Source organism: Gastrolobium bilobum, unplaced genomic scaffold (assembly GCF_033153095.1).
Source record: "Gastrolobium bilobum isolate Gb01-03AN ecotype WA unplaced genomic scaffold, APGP_CSIRO_Gbil_v1 utg5395, whole genome shotgun sequence".
Classification (NCBI taxonomy): Eukaryota; Viridiplantae; Streptophyta; class Magnoliopsida; order Fabales; family Fabaceae; genus Gastrolobium; species Gastrolobium bilobum.
Genome location: NW_026895884.1, coordinates 1 through 21005, shown reverse-complemented (window position 1 = coordinate 21005; position 21005 = coordinate 1). Strand labels below are relative to the sequence as shown.

At 36.7% G+C, this 21005-nt stretch overlaps 2 protein-coding genes across 4 annotated transcripts; both read right to left on the bottom strand.

The window, feature by feature from the left end:
• Positions 1 to 352: 352 nt before the first annotated feature.
• On the bottom strand, positions 353 to 7207 carry LOC133296600 (protein FMP32, mitochondrial-like). 2 transcript variants are annotated; one of them, XM_061495622.1, is made up of 8 exons: positions 7043 to 7207; positions 6507 to 6798; positions 6212 to 6343; positions 5989 to 6048; positions 1243 to 1319; positions 1088 to 1144; positions 915 to 981; positions 353 to 815 (listed from the first exon to the last, which is right to left on the bottom strand). In XM_061495622.1, exons 2-8 carry the CDS (start codon positions 6702 to 6704, stop codon positions 696 to 698), a joined length of 711 nt encoding a protein of 236 aa, XP_061351606.1. In that variant the 5' UTR covers positions 6705 to 6798; positions 7043 to 7207; the 3' UTR covers positions 353 to 695. The 2 variants fall into 2 exon arrangements, with proteins under 2 accessions (XP_061351606.1, XP_061351607.1); XM_061495623.1 differs by having other exon boundaries at positions 6507 to 6795.
• A 1088-nt stretch (positions 7208 to 8295) lies between these two features.
• Positions 8296 to 16598, bottom strand: LOC133296598 (uncharacterized). 2 transcript variants are annotated; one of them, XM_061495619.1, is made up of 15 exons: positions 16245 to 16598; positions 15784 to 15865; positions 15193 to 15696; positions 14714 to 14882; positions 14455 to 14607; positions 13560 to 13657; positions 13143 to 13234; positions 12848 to 12918; positions 12631 to 12766; positions 10262 to 10321; positions 10094 to 10176; positions 9518 to 9594; positions 9355 to 9425; positions 8739 to 8796; positions 8296 to 8598 (listed from the first exon to the last, which is right to left on the bottom strand). In XM_061495619.1, exons 1-15 carry the CDS (start codon positions 16478 to 16480, stop codon positions 8407 to 8409), a joined length of 2082 nt encoding a protein of 693 aa, XP_061351603.1. In that variant the 5' UTR covers positions 16481 to 16598; the 3' UTR covers positions 8296 to 8406. The 2 variants fall into 2 exon arrangements, with proteins under 2 accessions (XP_061351603.1, XP_061351604.1); XM_061495620.1 differs by lacking the exons at positions 8296 to 8598; positions 8739 to 8796; positions 9355 to 9425 and having other exon boundaries at positions 9539 to 9616.
• Positions 16599 to 21005: the final 4407 nt, after the last annotated feature.

Genomic DNA, 21005 nt, shown 5'->3' with positions numbered 1-21005 from the left:
TTACCTCTAATCCTTTCCCTTTCAACTTAATTTATGCACAATCAAACAAAGCGAAAGAGATGTCAATCTAATATAGCCTAAAGTCAAGGCATAACACTTCTTGTGGAGCCTTGGGATCTTGGAATGTGATCTTTTCTCATGAGTGAAGTGAACAAAAATTACAGCAAGCAAGGTTACAGCTGATTCTATGGACTGTTTTTAACAATGTCATTTTTTGAGAATATATTCTCTTTTATCTTCATTGATATCGAGGGAAGACACAACCAACCACGTTGAAATTTCATGTATTAGTATGAAAAATAGATTGTACAGTAAGATAAAATCTGAGGGAAATAAAAGACATCTTGTTCGTATAGACGTAGTGGCAATAAGCATAAAGCATCTAAATTTGAGCGTGTTCATATGTTAGCGTCCACTTAGAGTATATATAATCCAAGTTTCGTTAATATACCATACTGCCACGTACAAATTGTGCAAATATCCCAAAAGCATGGCAAATAAATCAACAAAAGAATATTAGAAAATAATGGGGCTAAAATATAGGCCCAATGCGTGCCTAATGGGAGCTAGTTCCTTCAGCTCCCCTAGCACTGTAATGCAACTGTTTCTCTAACAGAACATACAACAACTTCCAAACAAACGACTCAATTCTTTTTTACCCCATTTGTGTCGATGTTAATTGGAGTACAACTCGTTTACATCAAGATGCGGAGAACAGCAAGGCCAACAGCAGAGATTGAAACAAGTGTTCCTATGCAGTATTTTATGACATCATATTTGGCTGCTTCCAGCTGTGCTCTTAAAGAATGGATCTCCTGAATATTATAGAAAAAAATAAAAATGAAATTGCCAATTTTTGGCATGGGATGAAAATAACAAGAAAAACTACTTCTAAATGTCACGGATTTGCTTACTCTATCAAGTTTATTAGTCAGGTTGTTAGTTTCAGCATTCTGATTGGACAGTTCCTCCCTTATTCTCCTGCATTTGCAGTGATTCATCAGCAATAACAGTGAAAAAGAGGAATTCCAATCTAACACAAATTATGTAATCACTGATAATCAACATATTTATTCTCAAATCTTACCCTCTTTCTAGGTTCAAATCCAATCGCTGCCCAGCAGTAACTTTATCTATCTCATATCTGCATCACAGCCCATGTGATTGAACCATAAAAATCATATAAAACAAATGAACACAGCTATAGAAGTTGAACAAGGCCAATTGCTTGATAATACATACTTCAATTCACTGCGCATCTTTTCTATATCATTCCTAAGCTTCTCAGTCTCATGTTGCAACAGAGAAAAATGATGTCCCTGAAATACAAGTTTTCAGCATATTACAACACCAGGCAAACAAAACCATCCTCATCAATATAGCAAACAAATTAAGCTAAATAAAATTACAAGGATAAAGAAAAAAAAAATGAAATTATGGCCAAGAAAAGGAAGAAAATGTAGTAGTTCCCATTCTAAGATGGATGCCCTCCCAGCATAAATTTCCTAACATAATGCAATAGAACCACCTAAACTTATATAGTATGTATTTTCTATCACAAGAGTTGTTTCTCCAACCATTTCAATTACTCTCGTAAAGAAATGATAAAACAAATAAGCGACAGAAGTACATTCTCCACATATTATTAAGCCTTATTTTGACAAGTATCATTAATTTAAGGTGCAAAGTTTGACCTTTCCATTGGGAAAAATATAAATAATCTTATATTTTCCCATGATTAAATGAGATAAACCTTGAGTGGCATCGAACAATCACACACATAATTACAAAACAGAAAATAGAGTAAGGAAGAAAGAATAGAGACACAAATTTACTCTGATACACTCAATGTAGGCTACATCCAGCAATATTTAACTATATTCTTCTCACCACACTCGTTATAAAGCACTCAGTTTACAAGATGAATATAAATAGACTTAGAAACCCTAAGCAACAGTAGCTATTTATGAGCTCAATCCCAAAGTACTAGAAAAGAAATAAAATAAAATAAACCCAAGGCCCACAACAATACCAAACCCCTGTGGTCCTAGGGGCGTTTCCCCAATACCTTCGCCTGAGCGGCTCTCCCTGACCCCCACCCATTCACCAGGGAGCGAGACCCCCATTGACATTCTCTGCATTCTGCAGACAAGAGTCAGTGATTTGAATGCGAAGTATGAGTCATATCCAACATGAACAGTGGTAAGTTTCTCTTTTATGACCTAAAGGTTACGGTTTTGAATCTAAGACATAATCTCTTTGCAAAAATGTAAGGGCTTAAGGCGACTAATAGGACCTTCACTCAGAAACAGAAAATAAAAGGGATACAAAGGAATTTTCTGGATTAACCGGATTTTATATTGAAAGTATAAAGGCAACTTACAAATAGTAATAGCAATAGCTACTAAAATAGGAAGATTACAAAGTGCAGAAAAGAAAAATGACCGAAAGAAATTACAGATAATGAATGCAATTCGAGAGGTATCCCTTCTCTCCCAAGTTCCTAGCCCAATCCCAAGTAATTGCCTACCTTCTCCATTTCTTTCCTTTCTATTTATTATCTATACCCACTTCTAGAATATTCTCTACTAACTAACCATTTTGCTGAATCAACATTGAAAGGTGGGAATATCCTGTAATGCTTCCTATAATACTCTTTTACAAATGGTGTCGCATCAATACCTCCCCTTCAAGGTTTCACCTTGTCCTCAAGGTGAAAGCTTGCTCACCAAAATCATCCTCCAGGATCCCATTGCTTGTAGTATAGGGATCCACTTGTGCAAGAAGCATTATAGTTTCCACCAGGATCCCATTGCTCCTCTGTAGTAGTTCCATCTTCTTTTAAAGCAATTTGAATTTGCGCAAGTATCTTTTCATCATTTGCCCAAATATCTTCCCCACATTCAACCATAGCTACTCAAACATATGTCTTAACCCTCCTTGAATATATAAATTCTTTTGCAATATTGAAGTCCCTACCAAAATCAAAATCTGCTACTTTTTTGCTAGAACTAATACTCACTTTCAAATAACAAACAGGACCTAGGTGCACTACAACTGAATTTGGTCTTGCTTGAAAATCATCAAATTGGAGCTTCAATCGTGAACCATCATCAGCAACCATAGTGTTTATATAGAGTTGAGGTGCTTGAATTATGGTGCCAACAAACTAGGTTTTGGTCATTTGCTCAAATCTTCCAGCATCATCAACAAATTGGCCCAACTCTGGTTCTAACTTAGCCATTTTCGTCATTTCTGGTTGCCATCTCCTATGCCTTTCTTCCTTGTGAATGTCCGAAGGTGGTGAACTCACAATCTGTGTTGACATCATTCACGAGGCACTTGAGCTTCTCCGATGCACTTTAGGTTCAAGTGTCCAGAAAACTCAGTCAAGCTCATGGACTAAAACCTGGGTGTCATACTAGACACCGTAGCTGTTGACAACTCTCCTCTCCTCATCTATGTTTCAGTGGTATGGTAGGTATGCATTATTAGCTTTTGGGCTTGGGTGTTGATCAATTTCGAATTTGGCTTTATTGTTGGGTCTAGTTCGTTTAGATAAAGAAATGGGATTATATGCCCATTCATCACTCAAAATAAATCATATGGGTTTAGGTTTGGTGGCATTCAAAATCAAGTTGGGCCTGTCTCCAAAGCCTGTGCAACCTTCGCTTCCATGGACTTTTCCCCTATGCTTCTCTGTTTCTTCTGCACGTGCCCCTTATGATTTCGTGGCTGGTTTCCATTCTTTTCCATGTTCTCCATCACAAGATTTCTCTGGGTTTCCATTTCTGGCTGTGAAACTTGCATTCCATCTTGGCTTCTGTCCATTCGTTTTCTATTAGAGTGATTCTTGGTCTTCTCAAGAAGTTCATCAAGTAGCCTCAGTATCTGCTCGTAATTTTCTTCAACTTGCCTTTCTCTTTTTTTTCCTTTCTTCAAATCTATTTTTCACTTGCTTCTCTCTTTTCTTCCAATCTCCAAATATGTTTTCCAATTTTTTTCTTTTTCTTTTTTTTTTCTGGTTTCAGCGCTGTTGGTTCAGGAGCTCGGATACAAATTGATACGAACCTTGGGAGAGCCTCACCCAAAATCTAGCCTATGAGGTAGGAGAGCCGAAAGACTACATAAACCCCACACCAGAACCTTATGTTTCATATGTGGGACTCCAAGTCCTATACCTTGGAGTAGGATCGTAATATTCCATCACGCTCCGCAGCCAGGGACTGGCTTTGCGCTAGTCTTTTATTATCCCTGGGCGAACACTGCAATGTCAGCGTCATCACCTGCGCCTCTCAATGGCAACTGAGAGACATAGTGGAAGGCTCTGATACCAATTGATAGGATCTTTTCTCAAAAACAGAAAATAAAAGGGATACAAAGGAATTTCCTGAATTAACCAAATTTTGTATATTGAAAGTATAAAGGAAACTTACAAATAGTAATGGCAGTAGCTAGCTACTAAAACAGGAAGATTACAAAGTGCAGAAAAGATAAATGATTGAAAGAAATTACAGATAATGGATGTAGTTCGGGAGGCTTCCCGTCTCTCCCAAGTCCCTAGCCCAATCCCAAGTAATTGCCTGCCTTCTCCATTTCTTTCCTTTCTATTTATTATCTATACTCACTTCTAGAATATTCTCTACTAACTAACCATTTTGCTGAGTCAACATTGAGAGGTGGGAATCTCCTATAATGCTTCCTACAATACTCTTTTATAAATGGTGTCGTATAAGTGATCCTCATCCTTCCCTCGCAAGGTCAAGAGCCATGTGGACTGGGGTGTACCCTAAACGAGATAAATCTTGAAGAGGATTACGATCATTGTCCAAAGACATCCTCACATAGCAAAAAACATGCATGGATAATTTCAAGAGCACATACAGCCCATTTGGTTTGAAGATCTTTAAATAGATAGGTTAACTAGACGAGGGGATTTAATAAATTTATCTTAACTAAAAGCATTCCAATAGACCAAAGTCTAAACACCAGAAATAACAATTTTAATAAACAATAGATAATTAACATATTCTCTTGATTAAAATTTGTGTTCGCTTTCTTCCTTTGCTTTTCAGACCATCTGGTTTTACACATATCAGATGTTAGCAAGCTTTCCCGTGGAAGTTTTGAACATGTCATTGACTATCTTAAGCAGCAGAAAATTAACAATTAAAATAAATATAACATAATTAAGAAACATAACAAAGACATCAGAAGTTTCTACTAAATTCCAAAGTGGAATTGTTTTAAGAAATCCAAACATTAATCATTTAGTATGGTTGCACCAATTCCAAAAGATCCAAAATATATTACGTTATGGACAATGGATACTGTTGATAACTAACAAGATCATCACATGCTAAAACAAGAGAATCAGTGAGTGGAAAGAAAGGGAAGATAGAAAAGAAAGAGTAAGTGACAATGTCTGAAAAGATGGGGAAGAACAGAGAAGGAACTAAGTGTGAGTTTGGATTATACTATTTTAGGAAGATAATTGGTTTTTGTTTTTGCTTGTTTAGAGAGCATTTTTATTTTTAAAAAACGATTGTTTCCACAAGAATAAGTTGAAACATGCACCAAGTGGTCAGCTTAGATTTATGACTTTCTTCTAATTACTTTCAGTTTCAAAGAACTCAGTCAAACAATGCCATTAGTATGTTTTATTGTTGCACAGAACAAAGACAATAATGGGTACTTTGCATTTATCTAAAACAGGAGAAGCAGGAAGCACGTATTCCCTAAAATGTTTTATCAACAAGTAAATGTAAAAAGTATATTGTTCATCCCGAATTAGTGTAGTTCATGGAAATCATATTTATGGCATCAGTAAGTGGGATGCCTGCTGCCTGCAATGAATGTATACAACACACAAGTCCTTTGTTCAGGCCAAGCATCTTCACTACTAGTACTAGTTCCAACTCATCCGTCTATACCAAAATCATAAACCTCAAACTCAACAAATAACACTTAGGCATAATTAATGAGTACCTGTGAGCTCTGCACTTCTGCTTTGAATTTGGACAGGTTGGATTCTTGAATCATTTCCATCTTTTAAAATAAAGGACCAAAACAGCCTATATTAGTACCCAAATTGTGTATCTCAGATTCTAAAACAAAGAGACACTGACAAGGAGAAACCCAAAGGCAAATTATATACATCCATAGAGTTACAAAAAATAAAAGATTGTACTTTGGAACCAAAGGGTCTTACTTTCTGCATTTCTCCTTTTGATACCAATGACTGAGACACATTTTCAAGACTGTCGTTCAACACTTCAGTAATGGCACCAGTTATTGCCTCAGCTTGCTTTGAGGGTACTCCTTGCCCCTCAAGTCTTCTAACCTAGATGCCAAAATTCAAACAACTAAACCATTAAATTGAAGCATGCAATGCAATTCCCTCACCCTTCTTCAGAGTTGCAACAACCAAACAAGGGAAATGAATGAAACGGAAAGTAAAAGTAAATAATAAACAAAGAAAAAAAGGAAAAAGGCATGTAAATTACAAGGGCCAATGTGTCAACGAGAAACAGGTGTTTTCCATTGGATTTCACCAGTTGAGAAAAATGTCTAGTGCCCGAAATGGAGAGCAACGAAACTGAGAATGGATCGTATATTGCTCTTTCAAACGAAGATGGCACTTTCGAAGCCCCAAAGCCTCCGAATCCAGATAATCGACACACCCGTTTACATAACGCGGCCATTTTAGATTCTGGGAACGTTTCCAATAACCGCAGCACCAATTTTCAGGTTCCAAATTCAAATCGGGATGCAGAAAGCTTCGCAGCGAGCCAACTACTACTCGAACAAAGGACAAAACCAAATATTTATATTCGCATGAAATACAACAACGTTGGACAAGCACGCCCAGAAAAAAAGAAAACAAATACTTAAACCAAAGCACAAAAATTTGTCCCTAATCTCGTGTTTTTTTTTTTTCTTCCTTCACTTTTTTCTAACCAAACAGAATGGGAAGGAAAGGAAAAATATTATTAAAACAAAAAAAAAAAAAAAAAAAATTGGCCTGGGGAAGGACGGTTACCTCAACCAATGACCAATCCAAGTACAAGGATGAAAGCCCCCACGTTCTTCGGCAGTGTTGTGATGAATCAACAGATCAAATACAAACAAGCTCTTGTACGAAAAAAAAAAATACAAACAAACTCGAAAAGAAAAGTTGTTCTGTAGCAGGGGAATTCTGGGTTGAGAGAGAGAGAGAAGAAAGGAAAGATGTTGAAAATTATGAAAATTATAAACATTTCAATAAGTCCAAAATCCTACACTGGGTCATGCTCAGAATCTAAATTGGGCTCATGATTCACTTAGCCAACTACGTAATCTTTCAGTTTCATGGGTTGCTTCATTTTGTATCTATTCCTAAGCCCAAAGACTGGTGGCTACTGTATATTACCAGGACCTACACTTGCCTGGCCCGTTACATGTTCCTAACAAAGGGAATGAGTTTGAGATTCTCTTCGTAGTTCACGATTACTTTTTTCCAGTGCAAAAACTTTACGGGTCAGGACAAAATCGCAATTCATATTGTGTTTCTTAACCGTTGATTTCATGTATGTAGATTAAAATTTATTGGATCATAATAATTAATTAATATGACCCTTCACAATAAGTGTTTTTGGTTTATCAATCCCACAAAACAATGGCATTAAAAATTTCATAATTATAAGGATTAATGTTTTGAATTATATAAAATTTTATGACATTTTTCTTAACCTTTCAGAATAGAAGGAACTGATTTCCTTTCTTATCTGGCATTAAAGTGAGACCTACACAATCAATCATATACTGATAATATTCATTAATTTTACATTTTATTTTTAGAAGTAGGATATTATAACAACCAGTTAGTATTACTACCAATGTTACTATCAATCAATTTCATCGTTAGATCGATTATGTTGATCCAACGGTTATATTTATTTCTTTTTTTGGTAAGCAGTTATATTTATTTCTATCTTTGTATGGTTATGATTTCTCATACTTAATACTTTATATTTATTTTCATCTTTTATATGGTTATGATTTCTTATATTTAATGCTAAAATTGATTGGTAGTAACACTAATTGATTGTTACAATATCTTTCCCCTAAAAAATAATACAAAAAAAATTAGTTATATTTTTAAAAGAATTCAACTAGATTCAAATGTATTGTTCAATAAGATAAAATAGCAAAAATTACTCGTACATCCAAGAGTAGGTTAACATATCAACTCATCCTATAAAAAAACTCTACATATTTAACATTTTACTACATTTAAAAACAAAAGTAACACTCCTTGTAATTAAAAAAATATATATCTTTCCTAAAATAGGTAATATAATACACTATTTGTATAAAAACTCATTTAAGAGTTCGAATGAATCAAAGTTAAGTTATATATAATTTCTAATTAGTCTCTGACTTTGAAGCATCTGAGGTCGCTGCTGCATTCACAACAATTGGTTCAACAGCTTGAGAAGAAATACAAGAAATGCTGTTATAAACAGGATAATATGAATCCAATTGAAGTTGATCTAAGATCTTTTGTGTAGCCCATAGATAAGAAGAATGGCCTTCGATGTGATCTGTCACATCGACCTGCAATCAAAAGAAAACCATATTCATTATTATATAAATATTCAAATTTTATGAATGATGGCACTGCTGATTATTGAAGATAAGATTGCAACCTGCAAAAATATTTATATGCTACCGAAGGGGATTAAGAAACATCTTACATTTTGGATCCCAGGAATATCGATTGGTTGGATTCCAGCTAATCCTTTTGTAAGTAGACTGCTCAAAATTTAAAAAAGATAATCATATTAATTTCTACTTTCTGTCTATTAAAATTCCTTTTTTTTTAAATTAAACCGTCTTACATTTTACTTAAAAATAACTCTACCCAAATTGATCGAAAATAATAAATAATAATTCAACCCAAATAACCTAAACATACATTTAATCAGTGGAAAACTTAATAAGTCATATGGCTATAACCCCTATCCCCTTCCCCAAACACCATATGATTGTAATGGAATGTTTGATGAATGAGACAACTGTCCATACACGAAAAAGGTGTAACGTAAAAATAGACGAGAACCATGAGACAGATATGGGTCCAGATCAATTGCTGAAGTGGAGTCAATCAGCATAGAGAACGCTGTTCTCTGCCTATACTTACAACTTCTTGTATAAAAAGACACACCAAAACATTGGTCCATACATAGGTTATGTAGTGTGAATCTTCATGCAAACAAAAACACAACCTTTGCAACCATTAATAAAAGTTATAGTAGTGCAGGCCAACTTGAAGTACATATGCAGAAATTCTACCACTACGTTTTCATGTACCTGGCACGGAAGGCAACTCCAAGCATCCAATCATTCCTTGAATAAGCATTTACAAATCTTCCTGCTACCATCTACAAAATACCAGGATCCCAATAAATTTATTCTTTCTCATAAAACAGGTGAGAAAGTTCTACTGAGAGAAAAATCAAATTCCCCCATATACCTTTCTAGCAGCTTCCCAGTTCTCATCCTTGATTGGGATGGGTGCTCCAAGAAGTACAACTCTTTCTACTAGTTCAGCTGCCAAGAAACAGGGGCAAACCTTTAAATCAATAAGGCAACCTCTCATTCAAAGGATAAACATGAAAAGAGTACCCAAGGACACGAAAACATATGCACCCATCAATAGAGTTCAAAAGATAAGAGAATAAACTCTCTCTTTTTTTCTATTCCTTTATTTTTATTTTTTTGGATTTCTCCACTGGTTCATCAATTACCCGGCCAATCCGGTCGAGCCAGGAAAGACCATAAGAGTGACAAAACTCTCTACTAAGTTTTTAAGACAATTGTGAGTTCAAGTTTTGGGTATGCAGTTGTAATTAAAACTTAGTATTTGTCATTCCTATGTTCCTGTCCAGCTCAACCGGACTGGTCAGATAATCAATGAATCGGCGGAGAAATTCAAAATAAATAAATAAATAAAATAAAGGAACAGAGAAAATTAAGGCTATCACTAGACACAGTCAAATAATCTAACACATCAGAGACAAAGGAAAGAGAGGAAACTGGAAATACCTACCACTATTTTCTGTTTTAGCCAAATACTGTAGGCACTTGAAAATAACTCTGGCCCCAAGTGAGTAGCCTACAAGTGTCACAGGCCTGAAATCCATAGATTAGTAATATTGCATCATCTGCAGTTTTATAGGAGCTGGAGTTAAAGAAACTTTAAAAATCAATCAATAACCTATTTCCCTGCAATCCTCTTAATAATACTTCAGCAAGCAGCTTCCCTGCTTTGTCTGATCTGAAAAACAAAATTAACTAAGGTAAGCAGATCCAAGTGTAAACTAAGAATGGAAACTGTCATAACAAATTTCTCATCCTGATGGTGAAGCCGTGATTCACAAAACCTTTTGTCCCAAAAAGAGAAAAACATAAGCAGTTACACCTTGGCATACCAAACCACCTTGACATCTCATAGATCATCCAGTAAATTATTTTGAGGAGAAAAATATGGCATTTGTCTTGAACTAAATCTCCCAAAAATTTAAGTTGTTGGGTCAAGGCACATGAATAGTTTTATCATATTTCTAACTTATTTATATTATATCTAGTATATCCTCTCATGCAAGAACTCTTTTTTGTACTAGCTTGAAGCATGGAGTCATGGACATTGGACAATACACATGTCTACCTACCTTGTGCTAAAATTCACTTTTTATTAGAGGAATGGGGGCAACAAGGGTTGAACTGTAGACCACTTAGTCATAGAGGCTCTAATACCATGTCATAAATCAACTCTTCCAAAAGTTTAGGTCATTGGATGAAGGCACATGAATGATTTTACCATAACCCTTAACATATTTATATTATACCTAACAACACTTAACCCATATAGGATATGAGCAAATGTAAAATATCATTTTGACAAAGGGATAGGATATTATACCTACCTTTTTTCATGCCTATTCTAACTACTCATCTCCAACACCGTTAAATTAGAATCACAACTGACCTTCACCCTTTCTCTTTTCTCTTGAAATTCTAATCTAACGGTGTTGGAGATGAATAGGTAGAGTAGGTATGAAAAAAGATAGGCATAATATCCTATCCCTTTGACAAAAGGTCGGATTGTGGGTGGCAAAGATGATGCCTGAGCGAGGATTAATCTCATATCCAAAGGGTGCAAGGATACCTCATGGTCTTACCAAAATGATCACATCCAACCCATCCAAGTATGAAAATAAATTTAATGGATCTATTTAATTTAGTGGATGGTTAGTGGACTGACTTAGATTTCCATTAGGTATCCACTTCTAAAACTAACAGAATTGCCTCGTGATCAGACTATAGTTTATGAAATTGTCATTTCATCCCATATAGCACTTAAATGCTGTCTAACTGTCCCTGTCCCAGATGCAACCATATCTCTTTGAATATTATGAACTGAACCTGTCATCCCCGGAAGTTGAAGGCTAAAAGCCTTTAGCCGCGTTAATGCCACCAACATTGAATACTCATGCTCTATCTGCTGACTTTCTTATAAAATATTTGCCTTATGGTCCCAATGTTCAAATCTTATCGTCCAATTTCTTTATGCTTTTCATTTATTCAATTATAGTGTTTGTAATCAGCTTTGTACATTAACACTTGAATATCAATAATCAATTAAATTAGTGCTTTTAAAATTAGCTTTTACAAATACCAAATAACAGCATAAACATAATGATCAAACAACAATGTAATCAATAAATAATAAATTTTAGGATCCTTAGCGGTGAAAAAGTTGAGAGCAGAATTCTAATCCCGTAGAAATAGAAAACAATAATAATAAGGGGCAGGTCATTTTTACATTGGTGTAAGAATAAAAAATCTTACACTCATTCTTGGCCATTGATTAACTTGTATCCAATGATTCACATAATTAAAAATAAATAAATTAAAGCCATTAGATATAAGTGGAATTAACAATCAAGATTAAGAATGTAAATTACACTAGTGTAAAATGATCTGACCCTAATAATAATGATATGATCAATATGGATAGGTTGGATTTAGATATCTATCCATTAAATGGATTGTAGACAGATTAGATTTTCTTCATAATTTTTAACAATCTAAAATAGATCAATTGTTTAATTTTTACCAATCCAAAGTCCATCTATTTGCCACCCCTACGTTAGATTATGAAGCCTTAAAAAGCTATTTGCTATGAATAGCATATATGATATTTGGCATGAAAATTCCACCAAAAAATGAAATTAATTCAAATTAAACCCATGGAGTTGTCAACTTCCATGACACAGTTATTCAAGTTTAAGAGCAATTAGCAAAAACAATTGAAACCATTGTATTGAAAATTTGAAATGAGATATTAGATATCAAATGAGTTGTTTTGAAGCGTTAACCTAATACACCTTTTAATACTGATATTTTAGGTAAAGTACTATAGTAGTGCAACATAATAAGACTCCTAAAACATTAAGAATCCTAATATTCTAAGTGTCTAATTCCTTGAATTGCATATATGATATCAAGATAAAGCAAGCAAAAGTTTTTTACCACTGCAAAGCAAATGTTCTATTCTACTCAGAACCAAATGACAAAGTATACCTGTTAATGGCAATTGTCCATTTACTGTCTATGAAATCAGTTGCTGCAAGTAATGCAGCTGGCCAAGCCAATGCAGTAAAAAGTGCACTCAAAACGGTCATCATTGCACCTCGCTTCATCAGCTCCATTGCAAGTCCTAAAGCAAGTCACAGCAATGTAAACATCATACACAACTTTACTTTTATACTAAGAACTTTAAAGTACCCAAACCAATTACTTGAAGTAAGCCAATCTTGAATCGCAGTGCTCACAGCAATTAGATTCTTGGACTCCCACTGCAGTGCATACCTAACTTTTGGCAAGGCCATATGAAAGGTCATTTTTTTTGCAGGAATCATAATAATAACATGACAATTTCTAAAATCAAGACAAACTGAAGTAAAATACAAGGTGATTTTATGTAACATGGTGATTTTCTATCAACATGTTGCATCAAAACCAAGCATTCCAAGCTAAAACTAACAACCCTGACCAATGATAATTGTAATGAATGGCAATATTTACTACTATACCTCTCCAAGTTGTCATTTTGTCCTTCCCATGGCCTTATAAAATCTTCCTTCTCAAAGACAAATCCAGAGACCAAGATCTCAACCCCTAGCCTCTGCAAGCAGAAGTTCAACAAGAATCTAATTTGAAACAATAAACCAAGTGAAGAAGAATGATTTTATAATAAAAGAAAGGTGAAACAAAGTTCACACATGCATACACAGATCATAACTCAATTTAAGTAAGCAATAAATCACTCCCCATTAAACCCCAACTAGAGAGGGTAGGGATGAGGGAAATCCTTTTACGTAGCCTTACCTTTGCAAATTTGCAAAGAGACTATTTCCCAGATTCGAACCCATGACCTTTTAGTCACAACTTTTTAATTGAAGTAAGCAATATCACAAGAAAATAGGAATATGAAAGATATAAAAACTAACGCCTTGGTTATGGTTTTCTCCTATAGCTTTGAATTCAAACTCATCAACACCTCCAACTCTCCTAGCCATTTTGCTTCCAGTAAGTCCAGCTCCAGCAGCTGGTAGAAGTAGCACAAATTGATACATAAAAATTTTCATCACCTAAAAAAAGGAATATCACTGATATAGAAAAGTAGAAATAACTGCAAGAATGAGCTGATTGTCCTACAGATGCTATAAAAACCAGCATGTACTGCAAGAAATCAGAAGAACTGACTACAAGATATATCAGATATTTAAGGGAATGCATCATTCCTCCAGTCAGTTACTTTCTAAAAAAAAGACAATCTCCCCTGTAACCTTTGTGTATCCTCTCCTGAACAATGATGAATTAAAGAGTTTGTATTGCAGCCTGCCTATTCAAGCAATTACTGTAAGCATGTCAATTGATAATCTATGAAGCACCGACTCCGACACGACGTTTTCGATACGTTCCTGATATGTTCTCGATACGACCGTTTATTCGTTGATACGATACAATACGTTTCCGATACATTTCCGATACGCGTATCGGATACGTTGGAAAAAAAAATTCGGAGTATCGGTGTTTCATAGTTGATAATTACAACAACAAAAATAAAATCACCCTCATAACCTATTTAATCATAAAACACCTTTCTATCAATCAAACAATAATGTAACACGAAAACCACCATATTGAGGACAAAATCAAAACACAAATTGAACACAGAACACCTATAAGACTCATGAGCATGTCAACAATGACTTTGTGATCATAATAGCATCCTTAAGGCTTAAACTACACATGAAATTCAAAAAGAAAGGGAAGGGAAGATATATTAACCTAGCATGCAAAAATTCTAGCAAATCTGATTGCATATGGGAAAATATATACCTCCAAATGATGCAGCAACTGCAACAGAACCAGCAACAGTTCCTGCAGCACTAGCAGCTGCAGCAAATCCACTTGCTCCAATCACAGGGATCAGAGTACCCAAAGTTGGAGCCAAAGCACCAAGTCCTGCAGCAATTGCTGGTGCAGCTAACCCTGTTGAATGTTTAAAATAAAAACAATCTTATCCCTGAGGAAATTGATTCATATGAAAATGCTATATTCCACAATACAGTTAGCAAAGATATCAAGGTCTCCATACCACCAGTAATAGCCAACAAGGTTCCCCCAGTTAATGCAGCAGCACCAATAATACCACCACGCTTCCATTTAGCCCATTTGCTTTCTTTTGATTGAGTTTCTTCTTTCTTTGATTCTTGCTCTTTAATGAAAGCCATTGCAGAACAAGCAATCATGACCTCAATGGCCTCCTACAAAGTGAATATTCATCTTGATCTTTAGAAGATATGGAACAAGTAAATATGAGAGATTTTAATAATTGAAAATAAAGCATAGCTTATACCATTAAAACATGTACAATTAGGATCAACTTGAATGTGGTAACTTAGAAATCAAAAAGTACAGGCAATGTTCACCACCATAAAGATTACTTCTTGATATGTCTTGTCAATCCAGTGTAGACAAAGAGAAACCATGGCACTCATATGTCATGATCCCGACTTATAACAAGTTGTTTCCCAATCAAATAATGTTCCATATTAAAAGATTCATCATACAAACCATTTTTTTCCACTTGATATCAAGCCAAGTTGCCAGCAACCGCAGAGCCGCACGATGTCGAGCATCATAGCCCTTTCTTCTCCGGGTATATTTCTCATTATCTTCACCTAAATCCGAAAGACAAGCAGAGAGAAGTTGATAGAGAACTGTCACTTTCCTCTGATCACTGAGCATCATCACTTCTTCAATTGGCCTCTCATCATTTTTACTACTAACAGATCCCTGGTGTGGGTCTTTACAGTCAAGCAAAGGGGTGGTATCTGTCTCCTGCTGTGTTTCCAAATGCGTATTTACCTTTTCAGAATTAGTTTGAGCATCAGCAGTCGAAAACTTTTCACGACATTGATGTTCATATTCATGAAGCTTCTCTCTTTTAGACTTGGAAGACTCCGAGTTTTCTTCCATGTCAAGTACTATACCATCAACAGCTTTTGACAAAGCAAGTTCTTGATCTAAGCTTTGAGAAGAACCATCATCAAATTCTTCTGAGAGAAATCTCAAGAACTGTAACATTGAAATACATTATTATCATACTGGAAAAACCAAAATCATTGAAGTAAATATTAGTAAAGAACAAGTAAATAGACGTACTGGTCCCACATGATGTGTAGCTGTAGAAGAACCCGCAGTTTCCTCTAGTCCTGACCACGCGGCGGAATCAATATCTAGAAACCTGTTTGGATTCAGACTCAGAGGCAGAATATTAGAATAAGACTCAAACAGAATCCAACACGCCACAATTGATACAGTATATGGTTAGTTACATCAATTAGCAGCAGTTAGTTACAACTGTTTCTGTTAGTAGTTAATGTATTGTAACAGATTCGTCAAAGTATATATTATGCACTTCCTAATTTGTACAATGAGATTGTTCATCCAATACAATTCACCATATCTCATCTCTATCATACTCTCAAATTCCTTGATCTGTTCTAATCTACTCTCTGTTCTCGTTTACTCAGATACCTTTCACCCCTCTTTACCGTTAATTAGACAATTGCACTGCGAACAACTAAAAGAGGAAGAAAATTAGCAATAACACTAACACATACTTGAAAACGGGTCGGAGCAAACCCGAATGGTGGTGGACCCAAAGATCCGGGTCATCGGAAACTGAATCACTGCTGGAGCTACTACTGGTTCGAACGTCAGAGAGGGGGTCCTCTGAAGCGGGTGAGGCTATCTGGTGGGTCTGCTGAATCTGGGCCTCGTGAAGAGCCAGGCTGAACAATCCTCCGGCAGCGTATCTCTGCGTCGGCGACAAAAACGAGGTCGTCGGCGCCGCCATGAACCTCCTCCTCGTCCTTCTTCTTCTTCTTAGGTAAGGTTATGGGAGAGAAAGAGAGGGATCGTCGTTTTGGTGATTGTAACTGAAATTTACGGAATGTGGATTGATGTGCCTCTTTGAAAGGGGAAAGTGAAACAGGTTTAATATGTTTGCATTTTTAAACACGGCCGTTGAGGATGACGTGGCGTGCCGGGGCTTTCAGAGTTTTGTTTTGTTTTGTTTGTTTAATCCTTTTGGACAAAACAAAAGTTCATTCCTTGTTGCCGTTTCACGACTTGGAATCACTGCCAGCATAAAATATAAGATTATAAATTAGATAATGATTTAAGATTTATTGAAACGTAGAACAAAATGCAGGCTCACCTTTGATGAATTCCATCCCGTGGAAGTTTCTCATGTGTTGTTAAATAAATTGTCGAGCATAACATGAGGGTGCATTTCCAAGCATGTTTACACCGTGTGTGTGTGAGATGATAAATTTTTTCGGAATCATAATTATCAGGAATACGGTGAAAAAGTTAATTTCTCGAAAATATTAATAAAAAATTATTTAGTAAGCTAAAATATTATCGGAATTTTGTTTCAAAAAATATAAAAAAATTTCAACATCTGAGATTTTGGGTGGTATTCTTGGATGATGGCTTTTTGACCCTTTTGACCCTCATTAATTAATTAATAACCAATTTGCCCCTGATCAAGAACTATCCACCAACCTGCCCCTTTTAGTCGACTACCATGCTGTTTTAGTCGAGCAAATGGTCAATCTTCAGAAAGTGGACTTCCGCAAATTTAGTCGACTAAAAAATCATCTTAATCGACTACATTTTTGGGATATTTAGTCGACTAAGTATCGATATTTAGTCGACTAAATATCGACGGATTTGTTTTTTAAAAACCCCCCATTCGGCAGAGGGGGAGTATGATGACCTAATCGACTAAGGAGGCGGCCCAAACCCCAAATCCGCAGGAGCAGCTGAAGAACGCCCCAAACCCTTCCTTTAGGCGTGTGGATTGCCCCCAAATTTGGTCCAAATCGTGAAATCTGAAGGATAGGTAAGGTTTCTTAACTTGCATTGTGTTTTAGGTTTAGGAATTTTTTGTATTTGTTTGTTGTCCGAATTTGTTAACTCTAATCAAAGCGTTTGTTGTAGGTTTTGTAACCCTAATCTACTAAGGTTTATTTTTTTGCATTGTGTGAATTTTTTTGTTTGAAAAGTTTGTATGGGGCAAAAGTTTGCTTTTGGTTTACAGCGCTTATGTTGCAAGTTTTCATTACCATCATGACATGTTTCATATAGTTAAATGCTGACATGTTTCATTGTAGGTACCCTAAACAAATGACGAGCCGCAGAAGACCAAGCGATGAGGGCAATGAGTCACTTGAGAGACGCACCAAGCATAGGCAAGAGCGGCCTTCTTCGTCAAGGCGACAAGACGAAGAGCCTGATACTGTTGACCTCCCGTATGGGTATCTGTTTGAGGACGACCCTGCCGTCCACGCTTCATTCGTACGTGACCATTTGAACCGGCCGTTATGTGCTCCAAAATCTTTGGATACAGCCTTTTTTGATAAGGAGGGATTTGAAATTGTGGGGGTGTTGGAGGCGGCACATCTGAGGGTGTTGGCCGAGACCCTATGTCCGTATTCAGAGCTTATGGTGCGGGCCTTCTACCATAACCTCAGCTACGTACAGGGCGAGCTGAGGTCGAGGGTCTGTGGAATAGAGATCATCATGACGGCACCTGCATGGTTGGAGATACTCGGCTATGATTTTGACTCTTCTCAGACTGTGGTGTATGACGCTGATAGTGGTGTAGTACTTCCAGGATATGTACGAGAGGATGCCGTGCAGGAGCAGAGAAGAGTCCGTGGGGAACACTTGCACTATACGATGGGGTTGCTTTCTGTGGAGTCCCGTATACTACACTATGTCCTCACCCACGTTCTGTTTCCGCGATCTTTTAATCATTCCAGGGTGTTGGAACATGACATTCCCATTATGTGGGCTATCCGACATGCCCAGATGGTGAACTGGAGGCACTATATCTGTTGGTTTATGTTTAAGGCCAAACATAAGGGTCATCTTCCATACGCCTGTCTGGTACAGAGGATATTGGTTCACTTTGGTGTTCCCATGGAGACTGAGCTGTTGAAGAAGACCACGGGCTATAATTGCAAGTTCGGAAAGCGTCTATTGGAGCAGTGCAAGATTACTAAGAACACGAGATCGGGTGTGTGGGAGTTTAGTGGTATGCCCCAGGTTGAGGTTCCTTATGTTGCCCCAGATGACCATATTGTTGAGCCAGATGTGGAGGAGGAGGAGGAGGAGAATGTGGCTGAGGTTGAGGAGATAGCTGAACCTGAAGGTGGATTTTCACTGCGTGATGTCATGAAGGGCATAAATGCAATGACAAAGAAGATAGGAAAGATGGCGCTGGCACATAAAAAATGGAGAAAGAAAGGGAATGAAAGGTTTAGACACATACAGGGAAGGTTTAAGGGTGTGGAAGACAGGCTTGCTCGTCTGGAGCTTGCAAGAGGTGGTCAGGTAGCTGAGGCAGCAAGGGATGGGGGTCATGTGTCAGATGAGGACGACTCGGAGACGGACACAGACGGGGATGACGAGTAGATTTAGGGTGTACATCATGTTATTGTGTTTTGTTCATGTATTTCCTTTAAGTCGTTGATGTAATGTAACTTTTTTTAATGAATGCAGAATTGTTATGTTTTTTGGATCTATGTTATGTTGTGTAATGAATTTAATTCCATTTCAATATTGTATAACTTATGAATGGAACCTTTTTAGCAATTTGATCATCACGGCACAAAACAATATTGAACAGGTCACATTCGTCCATAACACATCACAGCAAATCAGTACATGTGTTCAAAAAGGCTACATCTTGTATTGTTAACCGTAAACAAACGTTATGACAACGTACGACTTGGTTTTAGGAATTTAATGTCCACATGGGTTTTTTGACTCGAAAATTATGCTCCCTAAGTCACACTCCCTTAGTGGATCAGTGTAGAGTGGAAACCTAGGGCAAAAAACATGGGTAATTCGGATTTGGGGTCCTAAACCAACAATTTAGTCGATTAACCGCCCTAGGTTTCCACTCTACACTGATCCACTAAGGGAGTGTGACTTAGGGAGCATAATTTCCGAGTCAAAAAACTAAGATGAGTCAAATACAAATATCATGACATCAAATACAAACATAGCACCGTCATTACATTCAAATACAAACATCATGACATCAAATACAAACATAGCACCGTCATTACATTCAAATACAAACATCATAACATCAAATACAAGCATATAAAACCATAAATGCCTATAATGTTAAACCATCAAAACATTAAGCCCTTCCCATGCTTCCTCCGCAATTCATCTTGTATTGGGAATCCTCATAGGACATGTACGTTTGTTGTGACCAATTTGCTTACACAGGCTACATCTACTCTGACTGCTTGTCGGTTGAGACTCAACCCAATCCATCTCATTCTGTATCCTTGACGATTTGGGTCTTCCTTGTGCACGTACCAAAGATGCATTTGGGATAATGGTTGGGCCATCAATTTGTGGAATCAACAACTCATTGCCCATTGGATACCAATGAGCAGCATATACCTTATCAATTTGTGCAATTGAGAACACAGGATCAACATAATCATAGTGGTTCAACTTTTCTACCTTGCACACCGCTAAGACATGACTGCAAGGGAATCTTCTAGATGTGAACCGTCCACATTGACATTTGCGATTGAGCAAGTCCACCCTCATTATGTCACCTGCATCATGAGTTGATTGATTGTAGGCATCCTCAACTTCAAATAGCTGCAGGTCCCTATCAAAAACCCGCACACGGAGGCTCACTGTTAATTGATCATTTTTTTGGATGATATCCTCAACTTTTTTTGCAATTCTCCAACCCTTTGCCTTTGCCTTTTGGATCTTTTCACGTCTCTTGACGAAATACTCAACAAGTCTACTTTGAGTCATCTTCACCAATGCTGTTATAGGCAAATTACGTGCACCCCTCAGGACCTTATTCACACACTCAGATAAGTTAGTCGTCATGTGACCAAACCTCCGACCGTCCTCATCGTAAGACCTGCACCATTTTTCTTTGGGAATCTGATCTATCCATGAAGCTACTTGAGGGTTACTGTCGATAAAATCCTGGAATCTGATATCAAAATGAATCTTTGAACTCAAGTACCCTGAAATACAAAATGATGCGTTAGATACAAAAGGATGAATTATATACAATTTGTACATATTAAAAAGAAGATTGTACCTAGCTTCATCAGGGTTTTCTTTAATTCCACATCTCTGAACTTAGTGTTAAAGTTGTTTCCGATGTGGCGTAGACAAAACACATGATACGCAAATGGTGGCTGCCAACCAGCATGATCTCTTACAGCCCTGATGATGCTGGGATGACGATCGGATATTAGACAAATGCCATGCTTATGCGTGACGTGAAAACGCATGAGGCTAAGAAACCACGACCA

Bases quoted from the DNA above. Each gene is read 5' to 3' on its own strand.
- LOC133296600 (XM_061495622.1), bottom strand. From the start codon at position 6,704: ATGGCCGCGTTATGTAAACGGGTGTGTCGATTATCTGGATTCGGAGGC. The intron at 1,320-5,988 runs GTACTCATTAAT...CTTGTATTTCAG, and splicing joins CAGAAGTGCAGAGCTCACAG to GGACATCATTTTTCTCTGTT. The intron at 1,145-1,242 runs GTATGTATTATC...GCTGTGATGCAG, and splicing joins AAGATGCGCAGTGAATTGAA to ATATGAGATAGATAAAGTTA.
- LOC133296598 (XM_061495619.1), bottom strand. From the start codon at position 16,480: ATGGCGGCGCCGACGACCTCGTTTTTGTCGCCGACGCAGAGATACGCT. The intron at 12,919-13,142 runs GTATAGTAGTAA...GCCAAAAGTTAG, and splicing joins CAAAATGACAACTTGGAGAG to GTATGCACTGCAGTGGGAGT. The intron at 9,426-9,517 runs GTATATGGGGGA...GGTATTTTGTAG, and splicing joins ACTGGGAAGCTGCTAGAAAG to ATGGTAGCAGGAAGATTTGT.